Source organism: Euprymna scolopes, chromosome 19 (genome assembly GCF_053919585.1).
Source record: "Euprymna scolopes isolate OS-2025 chromosome 19, ASM5391958v1, whole genome shotgun sequence".
Lineage (NCBI taxonomy): Eukaryota > Metazoa > Mollusca > Cephalopoda > Sepiida > Sepiolidae > Euprymna > Euprymna scolopes.
The window spans coordinates 74,247,853-74,262,905 of NC_136500.1; the positions used below are offsets into that span (position 1 = coordinate 74,247,853).

Here is a 15,053-nt window from a genome sequence, read left to right on the forward strand (position 1 = left end):
CCAGTAAAGCAACTGGTCCAGATGACATTCCAATTATAGTGTTAAAAAAGCTTCAACCAGAACTTGCCCCCATACTTACAAAACTGTTTAAGCGTTGCCTTAAGGAGAAGTGCTTTCCAACACCCTGGAAAACCTTGTCAATATGCCCTGTATTTAAGAACCCAGGTGATAAGTCATCCCCCTCTCAGTACAGACCAATAAGTCTCTTGTGTGTTATGAGTAAGTTACTGGAATCCATATTAAATAAAGGAGTCAACCACCTCAGCAGAAATAACCTCCTTAGTGACATGCAATATGGTTTCCGTTCTGCTAGATCTACAGCTGATGTGCTAACAGTTATATCCCATAGGATTAGTGTATCTCTCGACAAAGGCTTCCTTTCTAGGGCAATTGCTCTTGACATATCAAAGGCCTTCGATAAGGTTTGGCATAAGGGCCTACTTCACAAGATTTCCAGCTACGGTATAACTGGAAATGTTTTCTCAATAATTAAATAATTTCTCTCTGATAGGTTCATAGAGTAGTCATGGTTGATGGGCAGAAATCAGAGACCCACAGTATTAATGCTGGAGTCTCCCTGGGGTTCATCCTGGGCCCAACTCTCTTCCTGATCTACATCAATGATCTCCCAAAACACATACTTAATTCATTTGTTGACATCTATGCTGATGACACGACCATCTACGGCAACACATCAAAGGCCGTAAATGACAAAGCTCTCTCTGATTCCCTCTCCTCTGATCTAGAGTGAGTCGTTCAATGGGGGAAGAGATGGTTGGTTACTTTTAATGCATCTAAAACCAAGCTCCTAACTTTACATCATTAATACTCTGTTCCTCATCTAGCATCAATTGAAATGGATGGCTCTCATCTTGGGGAGGCTTCATGTTTTGACAAGCTCCTGGGTTTGACCTTTACTCCTGATCTGAAATTGAATACATATATAAAGTCTGTTGCCCAGGCCGTTGGGAAAATGGTAGGATCCTTCTACCGCTCCAGAAGATATCTCACTACTAATGCAATTCTCTATCTCTATAAAAGCCAAGTATGTCCAAAGATGGAGTACTGCTGCCACATCTGGGCTGGAGCTTCAAAACACAGACTATCCTGCCTTGACAAAGTACAAAATAGACTTCGTGACTTAGTGGGGGATGCTCTCTTCTCTTTCCTGCAACCTCTCTCCCACAGAAGAGACGTTGCGAGCCTGTCTTTGTTTTATCGTTATTTCCATGGCAAGTGTTCGTTTGAGCTCCAATTTCTGCACCCCCCCTTCATGATAAACACCTGTCTAGCCAAAACCACTGTCAGTAATTTCCCCCACTCTTTATCTGTGCCTAAATCAAAACGTAGATTTCATGAACATAGCTTTTTTCTGAGAAGTGCATGCCTGTGGGATTCTCTTCCGTTTGCCTGTTTCCCACCTGACTACAACTTGGACGTCTTTAAGTCCAACATAAACAAATTTCTGATTAATCGCCCCCTTAAGTAAGACACTTTATCAAATCTCCAATACCAACTATTACTACGATATTATCCCACTGATTATTGTACACAAAATAACCCTTATTCCCGAGTGGCTTCCGGGCCTTGATAAGTGGTGATCCCCATGTAAAAAAAAAAAATCTTGCTTCATAATAAAAGTTGATTTTTTTAGTTAAAATAAATAACTCCATCCATCCAACCATCATCCAATCAAGGGTAAGCGGCTGTTAGGATAATTTATCTGTGCTGGTTATCGAAAGGAGTGGAGAGCACTGGAAATCTGGAGAAACTTGTTGTCACTCAGACTCCAGGGAACACCACAGGTTACTGCCAGTGAGTAGTATTACAAGTTGATTTTTTTTCTTTTTAGATAATTGTTATTTTTATTAACTCGCATGAAAAGGGCTATGTAAAAGATGCTTAAAACCGTTTGAATTATGCAAATACCATCAGTAGTTCAAAAGTTATGAGAATTTTAAGTGCCAAACTTTAGGCTTTTCTGTGGACAGTTTTCTTAGAAAAACTGGGCTATGTTACAGACCTCAACATTTCAAGAAATTTGGTAATTTCGCCAATATTTATTTATTTTTCAAGCTATTCTCATGAAACTTGGCACTCTTATGTAAAATTGTGTGCTCTTTCTGATTATGCAGTCAAATCTGATGTATCTCTTTACCAAAAGCTATGAATTATAAATTAAGATGTACAAATTTCATTTTTTTTAAAACTGGCAGATGGTATCATACAGTGGGTGTCTATTCAAGAACAAAACTAAGTATTATAGTGGTATTTAAATATAGCTTTGAGAGCAGGCATTTTCTCCTACCTCCCCACCAAAGGAGAGCTTAACTGGCATGTAGCTTTATTTACTGCCTCCCCACCAAAGGAGAGCTTAATCTGGGTGTAGTCATTGAATGCCTAAAGAGCATTCATGGCCGGTATTTACTACTCCCCTCAAAGAAAAAAAAAAATTGAGTAGATATAAATTAATCTCAGAAATAAATCGAAGAAAATTTTTCATATAGATTTTAGATTTCTGTAAAAGATGGAAATTCCCATAGTCGACCAGAACTTACGCATTTTGGAACCAGTCCAATTTTCAATTTCGTAAATCCTCTCTATCTGGCCCAAAATATACTAAGATGCAACCATAAATTGTACTCTACATGAATCCTTGATGTAGCTTTCACAGTACCAGGATACCAGGAATCCTGATAAGTAACAACTATATATTCACCAGTTGATGGTAATTTTTGCCATTTTTATTCTGTTGTTTTACTGAAAATTCAACTATGTAAAAAAAGAAATAAAACGGTAATTTTTTTTACCTTGTTTCCACCTTAACATTTAAAATGATTACTTTTATAGGATTTAGGGTATGCTGAAAACGAATATTGCATTTAAATTTTCTACAAATAGTTTTCCGGATATTAAGCAATGTCATTTCTTATGTTATTGCTGGTGGCCAACTTGGTATGTGCAGGTGCAACCCCGAGAAACTATGCACAAATGTACCAAGGTGGCCACCAGCAATAACATAAAAAATGACATTGCTTAATATCCGGAAAGCTACTTATTTGTGTAAAATTTAAATGCGATATTCGTTTTCAGCATACCCCAAAACCTTAAAAAGTAGTCATTTTAAAGAAAAATGTTATCGTGAAAGCAAAGTAAAAATTAACAAAATGCATCACAATGAAATTCTTTATTGAACCGCCTAATTAATATTATTATTATTATTTAGATATCCTCAGTTAAAAAATAAATTTAAAAAAAAAAAAACAGGTTTGTTTTACAGATTCGAAAGAATGGTCTTGACAATGAGTTAAAAATAAAATCAAGTTTCACGATATATTTTATTTAATTGTTAGGTGAAAGTACAGAATAGTTTCCTTCTTATGTTAAGAATGGGTTTCTAAATCATAACATTATTATTTCAGCATGGTAGCATAAGTGCACAAGTACCTTTTATTTGTTATATATTTGTTTTGTTTTTTTACCACTAAAAAACACAATTCTACCTTAAGTACAAGTAAGAAGTAAATACCATAATAACAAACACATGTACTTCATACATTTTGTTGTTTTTTAATGCTTTTTAGTACATGTGTACTAAAAGCGTTAAAAACAACAAAATATTATTGTTTGGAAATCAAATTTGAAAAACTTGAAAATAATTTTTTTTAAATTGACAAACTCAGAATAAAAAATGAAACTGATTTTTCTGCTTTCAAAATGAAAGCAGAAAAAAGTTTTTTTATTTTTAAGAGAATACAAACGAAGTGGCCTCGATAGTGAGCCGTTTTCCTCGTTTATCAATTTACTTGAATTTTGGTGTACAATATATTCATTTCCGTTAAACATACATACATCAAAGTTTTTTCTTTATCTTTGCTTCTTTCTTGGAGAGAAGTAGACTAACTTCCAAAATTATAATCGATTTGAATTTCTATAAAAGATAACATTTTAAAGAAATTCCCACACACTAATTATCAAATATTTACATATTATACATGAAAATAATTCTGAAACTATTATCTATATGAAAATGGATGATATATACCAATTTATCTATCAATTTGGAAAATTTCTTTGTCAAAATTGCTTGGTCGTAACTTTGCTTCCTGTGGTCGTAAAAATATAAATCAAAGTCCAGTAAAGATAAGCTTCTATAGCTTGTAAAATTTCAGCCATATCCAATCAAATTTAACCCCGCACATATGTATCCAAACGTAACATATAAAATGTAAACATTGAGAAAAAAAAGTTTCCCTTTTTGCTGTCGTCATTTTTTACTGTTTTTCATTTTTAACTTGGAATATAAAAATAGTGAACGTATAAAAGAATAATAAATTAACATCATTGGAATGCTTATTATATTCTCTTTCCAGCAATGTAATTCTTTTAAAAATTGATCCACAATTAAAAAAGATACGACTTATTGAAGCACATTAGGTATGTAATATTGCCAATGTCCACGAAAATACAGCATACGCTTGTAATGCTACAGTGAGTGATCATTGGTGGATAGTCTGAGTGAGAACTCTTAGTGAATGAGTAAAAGCAAATAATTACCTTGATCTGACTCACTGCTACTTTCTGATCCCGAGGAAGAGCCAGAGTCAGTGGAAGACTCTGAACTGTCTACTGTAAATTCATCACTGAATAATAAAATATTAAAAATTAAAAACATAAGCATATGAACAAGCATAATTAGAAAGCAGTGAAATTATTCATTTTATAATAGAAAAGCATTATGTTATTCATGTATTGAAATACAATTGTTTTTAATTATTAATGCACGTGTCTTAATGGTGTGTAATTGAAAAACTCCTTGGAACCTGAAGAAGTCATAATGATGACCATTCTGCCTGAAATCCATTGGCGCTGAAAAGGAAACCCTTTTAGTTGCTGCTAATTTTAATAAATGCAAACAAATAATTATGACACCTTGTTCATTTGAATCTTCTTTGTTGCAGCACAGGCTCATTTTAATTTTATTTAAGATTTTAAAACTGCATTTTATATACAACCCATTCAATTCATTCCCAATCACTTTCTGATTTACATAATCTTCTTTAACTTCCTCGATATGTCACTCTTCACGCGCTTCACTTTTCTCACTCCCTATTCACACAGCTTATCAAAATCTCACCTTCTGACCTTGACAGATAACCATTGGCTCCAGTTGTCCTTGGAAAATAACAAGTGCAAAAGTTGTTTCAAAAGTAAAGCCTCCTATTTTTTTTTTACTCAAAAAGTTGAAGAGCTACAAAGACAGGATTGATAGCATTATAATGAGTGACCTTTTGTGCTCCAGAAACTTATTTTTCTACATAGTCACCATCATTCTCAATGTATTTTTGCCAGGAATTCAATGACACATCTCTGCTTCTGATGCATGTCCATGACAGGGCTTGTTTTCTTAGTCTTACACCGTTAATATCAGCAACAGAGAGATGAAACTCAGGTCATGAATGCATAGATTCAGTCATCATAACAATGCAATTTGCAATTCCTTCTGATCGATTTAGGTGGAATAGAAAATAGGAGGCATTACTTTTGGAATGCTTCTCGTGTTTTAAATTAATATATTGCAGGTGCTTAAATTGGATAAATCGTTCAAGTACACAAGAAACATTGGTGCGAGTCAATAATCAACAACAATAATTTAAATATGAAAATAAAAAGGAAACATTAGCGCAAACAAACAATATACCTGAAGAAGGCCAGAGGTTACATTAAAAAAAGTAAGACAGATTAACGATTTAACATGCCATGTTAGAATCTTGTTGATTCCACAGCACCACTTTCATTATGAATGTTGGCAACACGCATGTGGTCCTTACTGTGAGTATCTAATTTTAAAATGAATCGGGGAAACTAATGCCACTTAGAACCATGTGCGTTAAAATAGCCAACATGAAAAATACAACATGCTGATTCATATGCAGAGAAGAAACTGCTACTACAGGGGATGTAAGTAAATGTTTATACATCGTCATATTTGGTTTAACGTCCATTTTACATACTGGCATGTGTTGGACCATTTTAAAAAATTGACTTCAAAAGCAATATATCTTTGGCCAGTTCATTATTTATCCATCACTTTTTATCACTTTCTCCCATGTTTTCCTTAGCCTTCTCCTATAAAGTGTTTGATTGCAAAACGACTTTTTCAAGTTTAGCTCTAAATTGCTATAGATATGTGGGCATTGTCGGCACAAAGAGTGCATAACTTTTTCCCTCAAACTGAGTCGCAATAGAAGAGATTACTCTTTGTAAAAAGAAAAAAAGTAAAAACCAATATGTACTTTTTTATTTTTTTTTTAAATCTAATAATTTTTTTTTTTTTTTTCATCAAAATATGAAAATTATCCCATTTTAATAATATTTTCAGTATTTATTCAATAAATTGAATTCCTTTTAAGGAATATGCTTTTAAATTTAAGTGATTTTCAAGAGTGAAAATATGATGGAACTTAGATTTGGGCCAGATTACCGACCATTCACAGTAACATTTTAGCAAACATTAAAGGCCATGGCCAGATAGTATGGCATGATAAAAATTCAACATATGCATTATAAATGGGTATGTTGTTTTTCTTATCTATTATTAAATGTGAAATCATTTTAATTAAAAATTTATTTAGTATCACACCTGTAAAATTGAGAAAAGCACACTTGAGATATTTCAACATTATGTGAATAAGCGAATTACATGACGTCAGGTCAAATTCGGTTGCCATCTTGGTTTGATTTTGCTTTTTACATAATGTCGACATGTTTTCCTCAAGTTTATATGCTTAATACTAAATAGATTTTAAATATAAATGATACTTCATATAATAATATATTAGAAAAACAAGAACATAAAACCATTTTTAATGGCTATACAGAATTTTTTCTCGTATTCTGCTCTGGTTCTGACCGTTAATGTTTGCCAATATTAAAAAAAAATTTTTAAGTAAGGGTGTACAACTTTCTTCAAAAACAATTATACTTCACAAATGTTTCAAATAACATTGAAATAGGGGAGTTAAAAAGAAAATACATACACATACGCACACATATATATAAGTAAACTTCTTAAACTGAAAAGTAATAAAACTAAAAAAACAAAAGCATATTAATCAGTATAAAAAAAAAGAAAAAAAATGGTGCTTGTTTACATTGGTGATCTTTTAAACCAACACATTTCAGATGAAAACATTATTACATATTTACATGTCATGATGAAATATTAAAAATTAATCCATCAGATGTGCTGGATGTATTTTTATAAAAAAAATCATCCAAAATTACATTTTGAAATGCGTTTATTTAAAAATGGCGGACCCTTAATTTGTCAATTTAATTTGAGAGAAACAAGTCAGTTTGTCATGCTGAATAGGTCTCATAACTCTTCCACATTAAAACATCCAATAAAACTTGATAATTCAATAAATTTTATTTTTACTCTGAATTATTTTTTAACTGGATTATTTTTTTGTCATTTTTGGAATTTATATTAATTTTGACATAACACGCAAATACGTAATAATGTTTTCACCTGAAATGTGTTGGTTTGAAAGATCACCAATGTAAACAAGCACTAAAAAAAGAATGAAAATAATCAACTATGAAAACACTGAAGGATTTCTTTCCGAATTCATTTCAGATGGTAGAGAGGGGGAATCTATCAGTGATAACAACCACTCATACATACAATAAGTAATGTGAAGATACTGACCTGTTATTACTCTTCCCTTTAGCACTGCTGCTACTGCTGCTGCTACTACTGCTGCTGCTACTGCTAGTACTACTACTGCTGCTGCCTTCACTATCACTGCTACTGCTGCTGCTGTCATCACTGCTACTGCTGCTGCTACTACTGCTTCCACTGCTGCTACCACTTCCACTGCTGCTGCTACTGCTACTACTGCTGCTGCTGCTCCCGCTTCCCTTTGATTTTTGGCTTTTCTTACTCTGTTTTATCTCTGTTGTCTTCTCAGCTGAGGGCCGTTTCTTGGTTAGTTTCTTCTTGGCAGGTTTCGTCCGTTCCTTGGACTGTGAACTACTGTCCGAACTTTCATCACTGCTGTTTGAGCTATCTGAACTGTCACTGCTGCTGTCTGAGCTATCCGAACTGTCACTGCTGCTGTCCGAGCTGCCTCCAGTGGCAGCTAGAGAGCCTGGCTTTGGCTCCTGCTGTTTCTGTTGAAGCGCAACTTTGGCCATATTTTTTAGATGTTCCCGAAGATCATCTCTGCATAAAAATAAAAAAAATAATTCAATAAAAAAATCAGCTCAGTTAATACCAATTCTGTTGATTGCCTCAAAATATTCTAAAAGCAACCAAAAACATTCTATGATGTAAATTGTGAAAATAGAGCGAGCAGGACTGAAGCTATGATCAAATGTTGAGAATGCATAGAATTTTTTGTCATTTACTCAAATAGGTTCCGCACTCTCTGCCAAGCTCCAACCTTTGTCGCATCGCCGTATTGTTGCATCCCTGTGCCTAGTTTACACATACTTTAATGAAACTTATAGCACTTGTGCATACTTGATGTGCATACCCCCCAACAAGCATCAAAGTTCCACCCCTTCACTTTTCAGTATCTAGGGACTTATATGTCCCTAGATACTGAAAAGTTTTCTACTCTAATAGTTTCTTCCCTCAGACTGCTAGGCTTTGGAATTTCCTTCCTGTTTCCTGCTTCTCTAACTCTACTAACCTGCAGAAGTTTAAATCTAATATAAATAGACATCTCTATTCAACTCCCCTTGTCCCCTGTTAGAAATAATCCCAAATAGTAGTCCTTTACATTCCAAGTGACAATGTCTTGTTTGGGGCAAAGAAAAGAAAATTATTAAATTAAAATCAAAGTCAACAGCAAAAAAGAAAAATTTTTATATACATCTTCATGATTATTTTACCAAATAGGTATTGCATCAGTTGCAGCAAAGTGTTATCTATTTCCTTCCTATTGCAGAAAGATGTGATATAGGATCAGTAGGTGGGGAAAGTCTAGCCAGCACCCTTAAAAGAGAAACATTTTGACCTATTAAAAATTGCCTAGGCAGCCTTGTCAGCATTCCTTGATAAGGACACCTCAGGTAGTGAGCAATAAACTTACTCCACTTGAAAGACGAGAGGCAACAACCTGGGAGGATGGACCTCCTAGGACAAACTAGATCTATACCTAAACCCAACATGCAAGGTCATTCCTTACTGCAAACATGACCATGACTGTCAGACTGTGTTACGGTCATATCCTCAACTAGAGTGAATATAACGTACTCAAGCTGTGCTAGGTAAGATGCAGTAAACCTGAGGATCAAATGTTCAGAGGTGATTACTTTTGAAAATTTTAATACAAATTCAAAAATCAGGTCTAATTTGGAAAAGTGGGCTGGTTGATAATAAAATCAGACAAAGAAACATAAAACCCAAAGTCAATCGACAGAAGCTGATTAAATTATTTGTACTGATATACAAGGAGGCTTCATAGGGACCACAAAAAAAAAAAAAAAAAAATCAAACAAATCTTGCCCTTGTCTGGTCTAAAAAATTTAAATTACTATATAAACGGTGCTTCTTTTAAACAGTTAACTTCCTGTATATTTTCATGCAAGCGCACGATCGATGTATGGGCAGATGCTTTTTTTTTTTTTTTTTTTTTTTTTTAAACTTATATGCCATTAGAGGTACACAAAAAAAAACAGATAGAAAGGATCTGTTACTCCTGTAAGACGATCTTCTAGTTATGGTGTCACACAAAAATGCTCACTACCAATTTGTATGGAAGTAGTAAGGCTTAGAAAACTGTCATGAAATAAAAAAAAAATCAATGGAAAGTATTTTCTCATGTTGAACTAAAGATAGAGAAACATAAAATAAATAGTGATAAATAATTTTACATTATTTTTACAATTCCTATAATTCAAGGTCAGGAATGATCTTGTATATGATTGTTTTAGAGACGGTTAGAAATTATTTTTATTTTCTTATTTTATACGTGAATTCCGATATGTGTTATATATACCTATATTATATTTCTCTGTCTATCTTTGTTCCATTTTTACTCAAAAACTACTGGACTGATCTGGCTGAAATTTTGTATGGGCCTTTATTATAAGGTGGAGTAAACTAAGTATTATGGTATCTGTTCAATGCACAGTTAGAGATTAGTCATCACAATATCACATTTACTCTAGAAGTTTGGCATAAAGCACTCATTTTAAGTAAATGGGCTATAAGTTTTGCTTGTTTTTAACAAATTAAAGTCTTATATGTATATATATGCAACTTTTTTTGTGAATTTCCTCAGTGATGCACAAGAAATAACAGAAGTCGATATACATCATAAAATAAAAAAGATAATTTTATAGGAAAAATAACCTTTGAAAGTTTTCTAAAAGGAATTAATTCTACTTACGTGAGACCGCCAAGACCAATCGTAGTGAAAAAATTAATAGCAAATCGTGTATTTTTGAGGTTATCCCTTGGCATGATTCCTTCAAAATAGGGTTGCAATGTTCTAAAAGAGAAAAAGGTATTGTAATGTGACATAAATTACTTGATAATTTAACGTAGATTACATACAAAAAGAAAAAATATAAAATTGGAATTTTTGGGATGAGTATTCTTTACATGTTCTCATCTTGAGTGTTATTTTCACAAAATTTCAGTCAATGTAATAGCTGACCTTCTTCAGATGTATCTTGTCAAACTCTGGAATCTTTCTAGCGAATTAGGGAATCTGCACAGAATTTCAAACAGAACTCTTTATTTAATCCATAGAGGTAACATGCTCTCGTTCCATTAGCCATGATTCAGTAAAAGTCTTAATTTATAATTGAATTTTGAATGTCGCCTGCACTGAGGATTGAACCTTCAACTTCCAAAAGAATGTAACTTTACAACTGAATTTTACCAAGTACTTTATCCACTATGCCACAAAGAATCCAAATAATACGAAATACAAAACAGTTTTCTTTTTGGTAGTGGAGGTGGTGGGTTGGTCATATGCTTGTAGTTGAAAAAAGACATTTTCTCATTCTGAAGGAAGGAAATAAATATTGGTGGGAAACTGATAGACAATTTGACAAACATTAGCATATTTAGTGTGTCATTCGTTAAACAAACTGAATGATGTAAAAATTAAAAAAACCTTGTGATCAAAAAGTAATAGCAATAGAGGAACAAGTAATGTAGCAATACAAAATATATTTCCTGAATTCACTTGAACAACAATAAAATAAGAACATACTAGAAGAACAAGCAAATAACAGGAAACGAGTCCAAGTTATTCCCTTTTATTGACAGGCACATCAAAAAGGTCTGTAGGAACACTGTCATTTTTGTGGCACAAGGACATGTGATGTTTTACACTGTACATAAAAAAAAAAAGTTAAATTTGCCTAAGGAAATGAAATTTGAACAACTGTAAACAATTTGAGTGTATCCATTGCTGTAAGAATCCTTAATACTTTTATTAATGAGAAAGAAAATTACTAATGAAGAGACTAGACTAAAGGAGATAGAGAGAAACAGAGAAAGCAACAAAAGTAAAAAGAGAGAGAAACAAAGGTAAAAAAGAGGTAAACAATGAGATAACAGGAAGGGAAACAATGAAATAAAGAGAGAAAAAAGAAACAAAAATAAAGAGAGCTGTAAAAAGAAAAATATCTGATACAGGAAGATTAGTCAATCACGAAACTTTGATATTCATTCAATAATCATCACTTTTAACACACATTTTGGAGTAAAAAGGAAACAAACTTACTGATCTTTAAAACGATAGTTCAATTTAGGCAAACCCATAAATTCTGAAAGTTCTTGGAATAGGATTTTGATAAAAATTCTGCTAGCAGAGGTTGTGTCATCTTCATTTAATTTTATACAAGACATGACCTGCAAAAAAAAAAAAAAATGAATAAAACTTATTCATATTTAAAAAAAAAAAAAGTGTACCAATGATGCAAAGCAGGTAAATATGATTTGAAACTCAGTTATTATGTACTAAGTAGAAAAATAAGTATAAGTAAAATTAGAATTTATGATATTGAGTTTTATTACACGAAAGAATTGTGTGACCAACTCAATATAACAAACTGACTCCTCTCCCCTCACTTAAATTAAGGATTCATCATTTTTAACCACAATATGTCAGAACGTAATAGTGGACGATTTTTTGTTAAAAATACATTTAGCAACATCTTTTACTGAATCAATTTTCACAATTTATGGAATTTATATTTATTTTGCCATGACATGTAAATATGCAAGGTTTTCACCTGAAATGTGTTGGTTTAAAAGATCACAAATCTACACAAGCACAAACTTTCTTAGTCTGCCATCCTTCCCACTTCTATTTATCATGTCATTTACTTTGATGACAACTAAATTGAAAAATACCATTTTTCGTTATGTGATAATTGTAATAAACTATGTTGAAAAGGCTGAAATTGCAATGAATTTGGTCAGTATTCAGATGGGTGACCATTTTAAAATACCAGAAAGTAAAAGTCGCTATAAAATAAAATTTTAAAAGGTATCAACTAATTGTCCATCTCTCTGTGAAACAGTAGGGGAGACTAGAATCTGAAGTCTTGAAAGAGCATCCATTCTAGAAAAAAACCCTGAAATAACAGCAGTCCTTTCTATGCTTATCCCACCATTACTTCCAGTTGTATTGGATTTTTCCTTGGTGTTGCACTTCAACAATGCCAGACAGTGCTAAATATTAAGGTGGGTATGTTTACTAGTAGATATTAGCTAGTACATAGGAATTGAGATATATATTGTTGTTTATCTTGAAAAACAGGAAATATTTCAAACTGGTTATATGAAGCCATGAAATGGGCTGACATGATGTCACCTTTTTGAAATATACAAGATTTTGGGATAACATATTTAGTCTTGATGGAAGCTTCAATGAAATATGTATTAATGCTATAATAAAATTATATTGTAAAGCAACATGCTTAAAATATAACTTTCTTTTGAGCTTTCAGCCACTGAACAATCATTTGTTTTTATAAATCCTTTGTAACTAAAAAGTGGTCAGAGTAATCAATTGAATAATTAGATTATGAAACCATGCCGGATGGCCTTTTGCTTCAGCTCCGAAAACAAGCAACAAGTGGCGAGATAAAAATATCTCCAGTCAGGAGGATAACAAAAGATGGACAACAACAAAAATATAGATGCAATTTGATAAATAATATCAAATAACTATGTACATAGGGGATTCTGCAACCGTTGCTCCATTACAAATTCTTTATTAGAGGGATCCTTTCTGAAAGTATCGATTGTTTCTCAAGACAAGTTTTCCATGTGATGTAACATCAAATAGGCGAACGTTTGAAAATGAAACAGATTCATACTTACTTGCCAGGAAATAGCATCCGTATGCAGCAAATGGGAAAAAAATTTAGCCACGTTTCTTAATTTGTTGTTGTCTAATCTATGGATGGTCTCATACTGTTCTTTAAAAATCTGTTGGAATGGTTCTATATATTTCTTGTCTACAAGGCAGAAACGCTGAAAAAAAAAAAAAAAAAATGTCATAGAATAAAAAAAAAAATGTGTAGTAATATAACAGTTAACAAACTAAGATTTCTAATATACATGGATAGGTAAAAAATGTTACCAAATTTTTTTTATCTTCAAACAAGGCATATTACCATTGAAGCATATGATAGGGGTCAGTCTGGGTGGGGAATTAGGTAAAAGATGTTTGTTTGCATTTAATATTTTTTTTATTGTAATAAAAATTTACCAGAAAGGATCTAAAGTGAAAATGAACCAAAAAAGAATGAAAAAAAAAAAAAAAAAAAATCCAACCATAATTATATTTCAGATTAAGTTCCAGGCAATCACATGAATCTGAATTCTGTCTAGTGGAGTTAGAAGGGTAGATTAGCTAAAACTGAGAAACAGGAAGTGAAGATTGTAAATTGCAGGAAGTCATCGATGAAGTTAGAACTTTGAAAAGAAGAATTCTGCTACAGATAATTACAAGTCTCTTTCTAACTAGTATAGTAACTGATACATAACCAAATAAAGAAGCAAACTGTTCAGTTAATAATCATTTCATAGTTAATGCAATTCAAAATGATTCGAGTTAAGCCTCTTTCAAAGGAAAAAGAAGTTTCCATGAATCTTAATGTTTCATCTGAACATGTTGCATAAATGAGAAAACCCAGTCTTTAAAGTTTAATCGCAGAATTTACTAGACAATAAAGCCAGTATCATTATGATGCAAAATACAAATATATAATGTTTTCAATTGATTTTGATAATACTTGCATGACACAGTAAGATTGTTTTACATACAGCACCTAGTGAAATGGGATAACCATAGTGTGATGGGAAAAGCAGATTAGTAAATATGAATTATAATCTAGATTGTAATGAGACGTAGGTTAGGGGCATGGGTAGATGTCACATTTAGAATGTAATTATGATTATTTTGATAATTTCATGGTTGAAAAAAAATATGAAAGTATAAACATTTTGTTTTTATTAGATATGTAGATTGAAGAATATGCTCATAAAAACAATTTCCAAAATGATGTCACTAATTGAGAGAGAAAGACAAAGTCAAGGTAAAAAAGATGTAGTTCAGGACGAATTGAAAAAGATATACAACCGTATACTTTCTTCTATTCTGCAGTCTATAACAAATAAGGTCTACTTTTATATATTTACATGTAGACAACTAGCCATGTTTACTAGTGTTGGTTACTATGCTCTAGTCATGGTAAAAACAGCAGTCGAGGGGGGAATTGAAAAAGAGCTGATGTATATTTCCTTCTGTTCCCTGAGAGAGAACAGAGTGGTCTCCTTTTATGAGACCTCTAGACATATTTGTTACTGTTTTTGATTGCACTGTTGTCATAGTAAAAACATAGCAGCTCAGGGCAAGTTGAAAAACACTATTGTGTATAGATGTTCAGTATTTACTTCAACAATGCATCTGCTTATCAACAAAAAGCCAACCTGCTATACTGAACAATTCTTATGACGTTTGAAAATCACACTCAAGATGAGAACAGTAGTCCGATAAATCCAAATA

General features: G+C 32.5%; 1 protein-coding gene across 2 annotated transcripts in view; it reads right to left on the minus strand.

The window, feature by feature from the left end:
- LOC145239751 (uncharacterized) overlaps nucleotides 1-15,053 on the minus strand; it is a 92,566-nt gene that overhangs the window by 2,910 nt on the left and 74,603 nt on the right. For both annotated transcript variants that reach the window (XM_080103157.1, XM_080103158.1), the window contains exons 13-17: nucleotides 13,364-13,516; nucleotides 11,757-11,884; nucleotides 10,407-10,508; nucleotides 7,715-8,230; nucleotides 4,558-4,643 (exon numbers count right to left, since the gene is read on the minus strand). In XM_080103157.1, coding sequence (XP_079959283.1) covers nucleotides 4,558-4,643; nucleotides 7,715-8,230; nucleotides 10,407-10,508; nucleotides 11,757-11,884; nucleotides 13,364-13,516 — 985 coding nt within the window. The remainder of the gene's footprint in view (nucleotides 1-4,557; nucleotides 4,644-7,714; nucleotides 8,231-10,406; nucleotides 10,509-11,756; nucleotides 11,885-13,363; nucleotides 13,517-15,053) is intronic.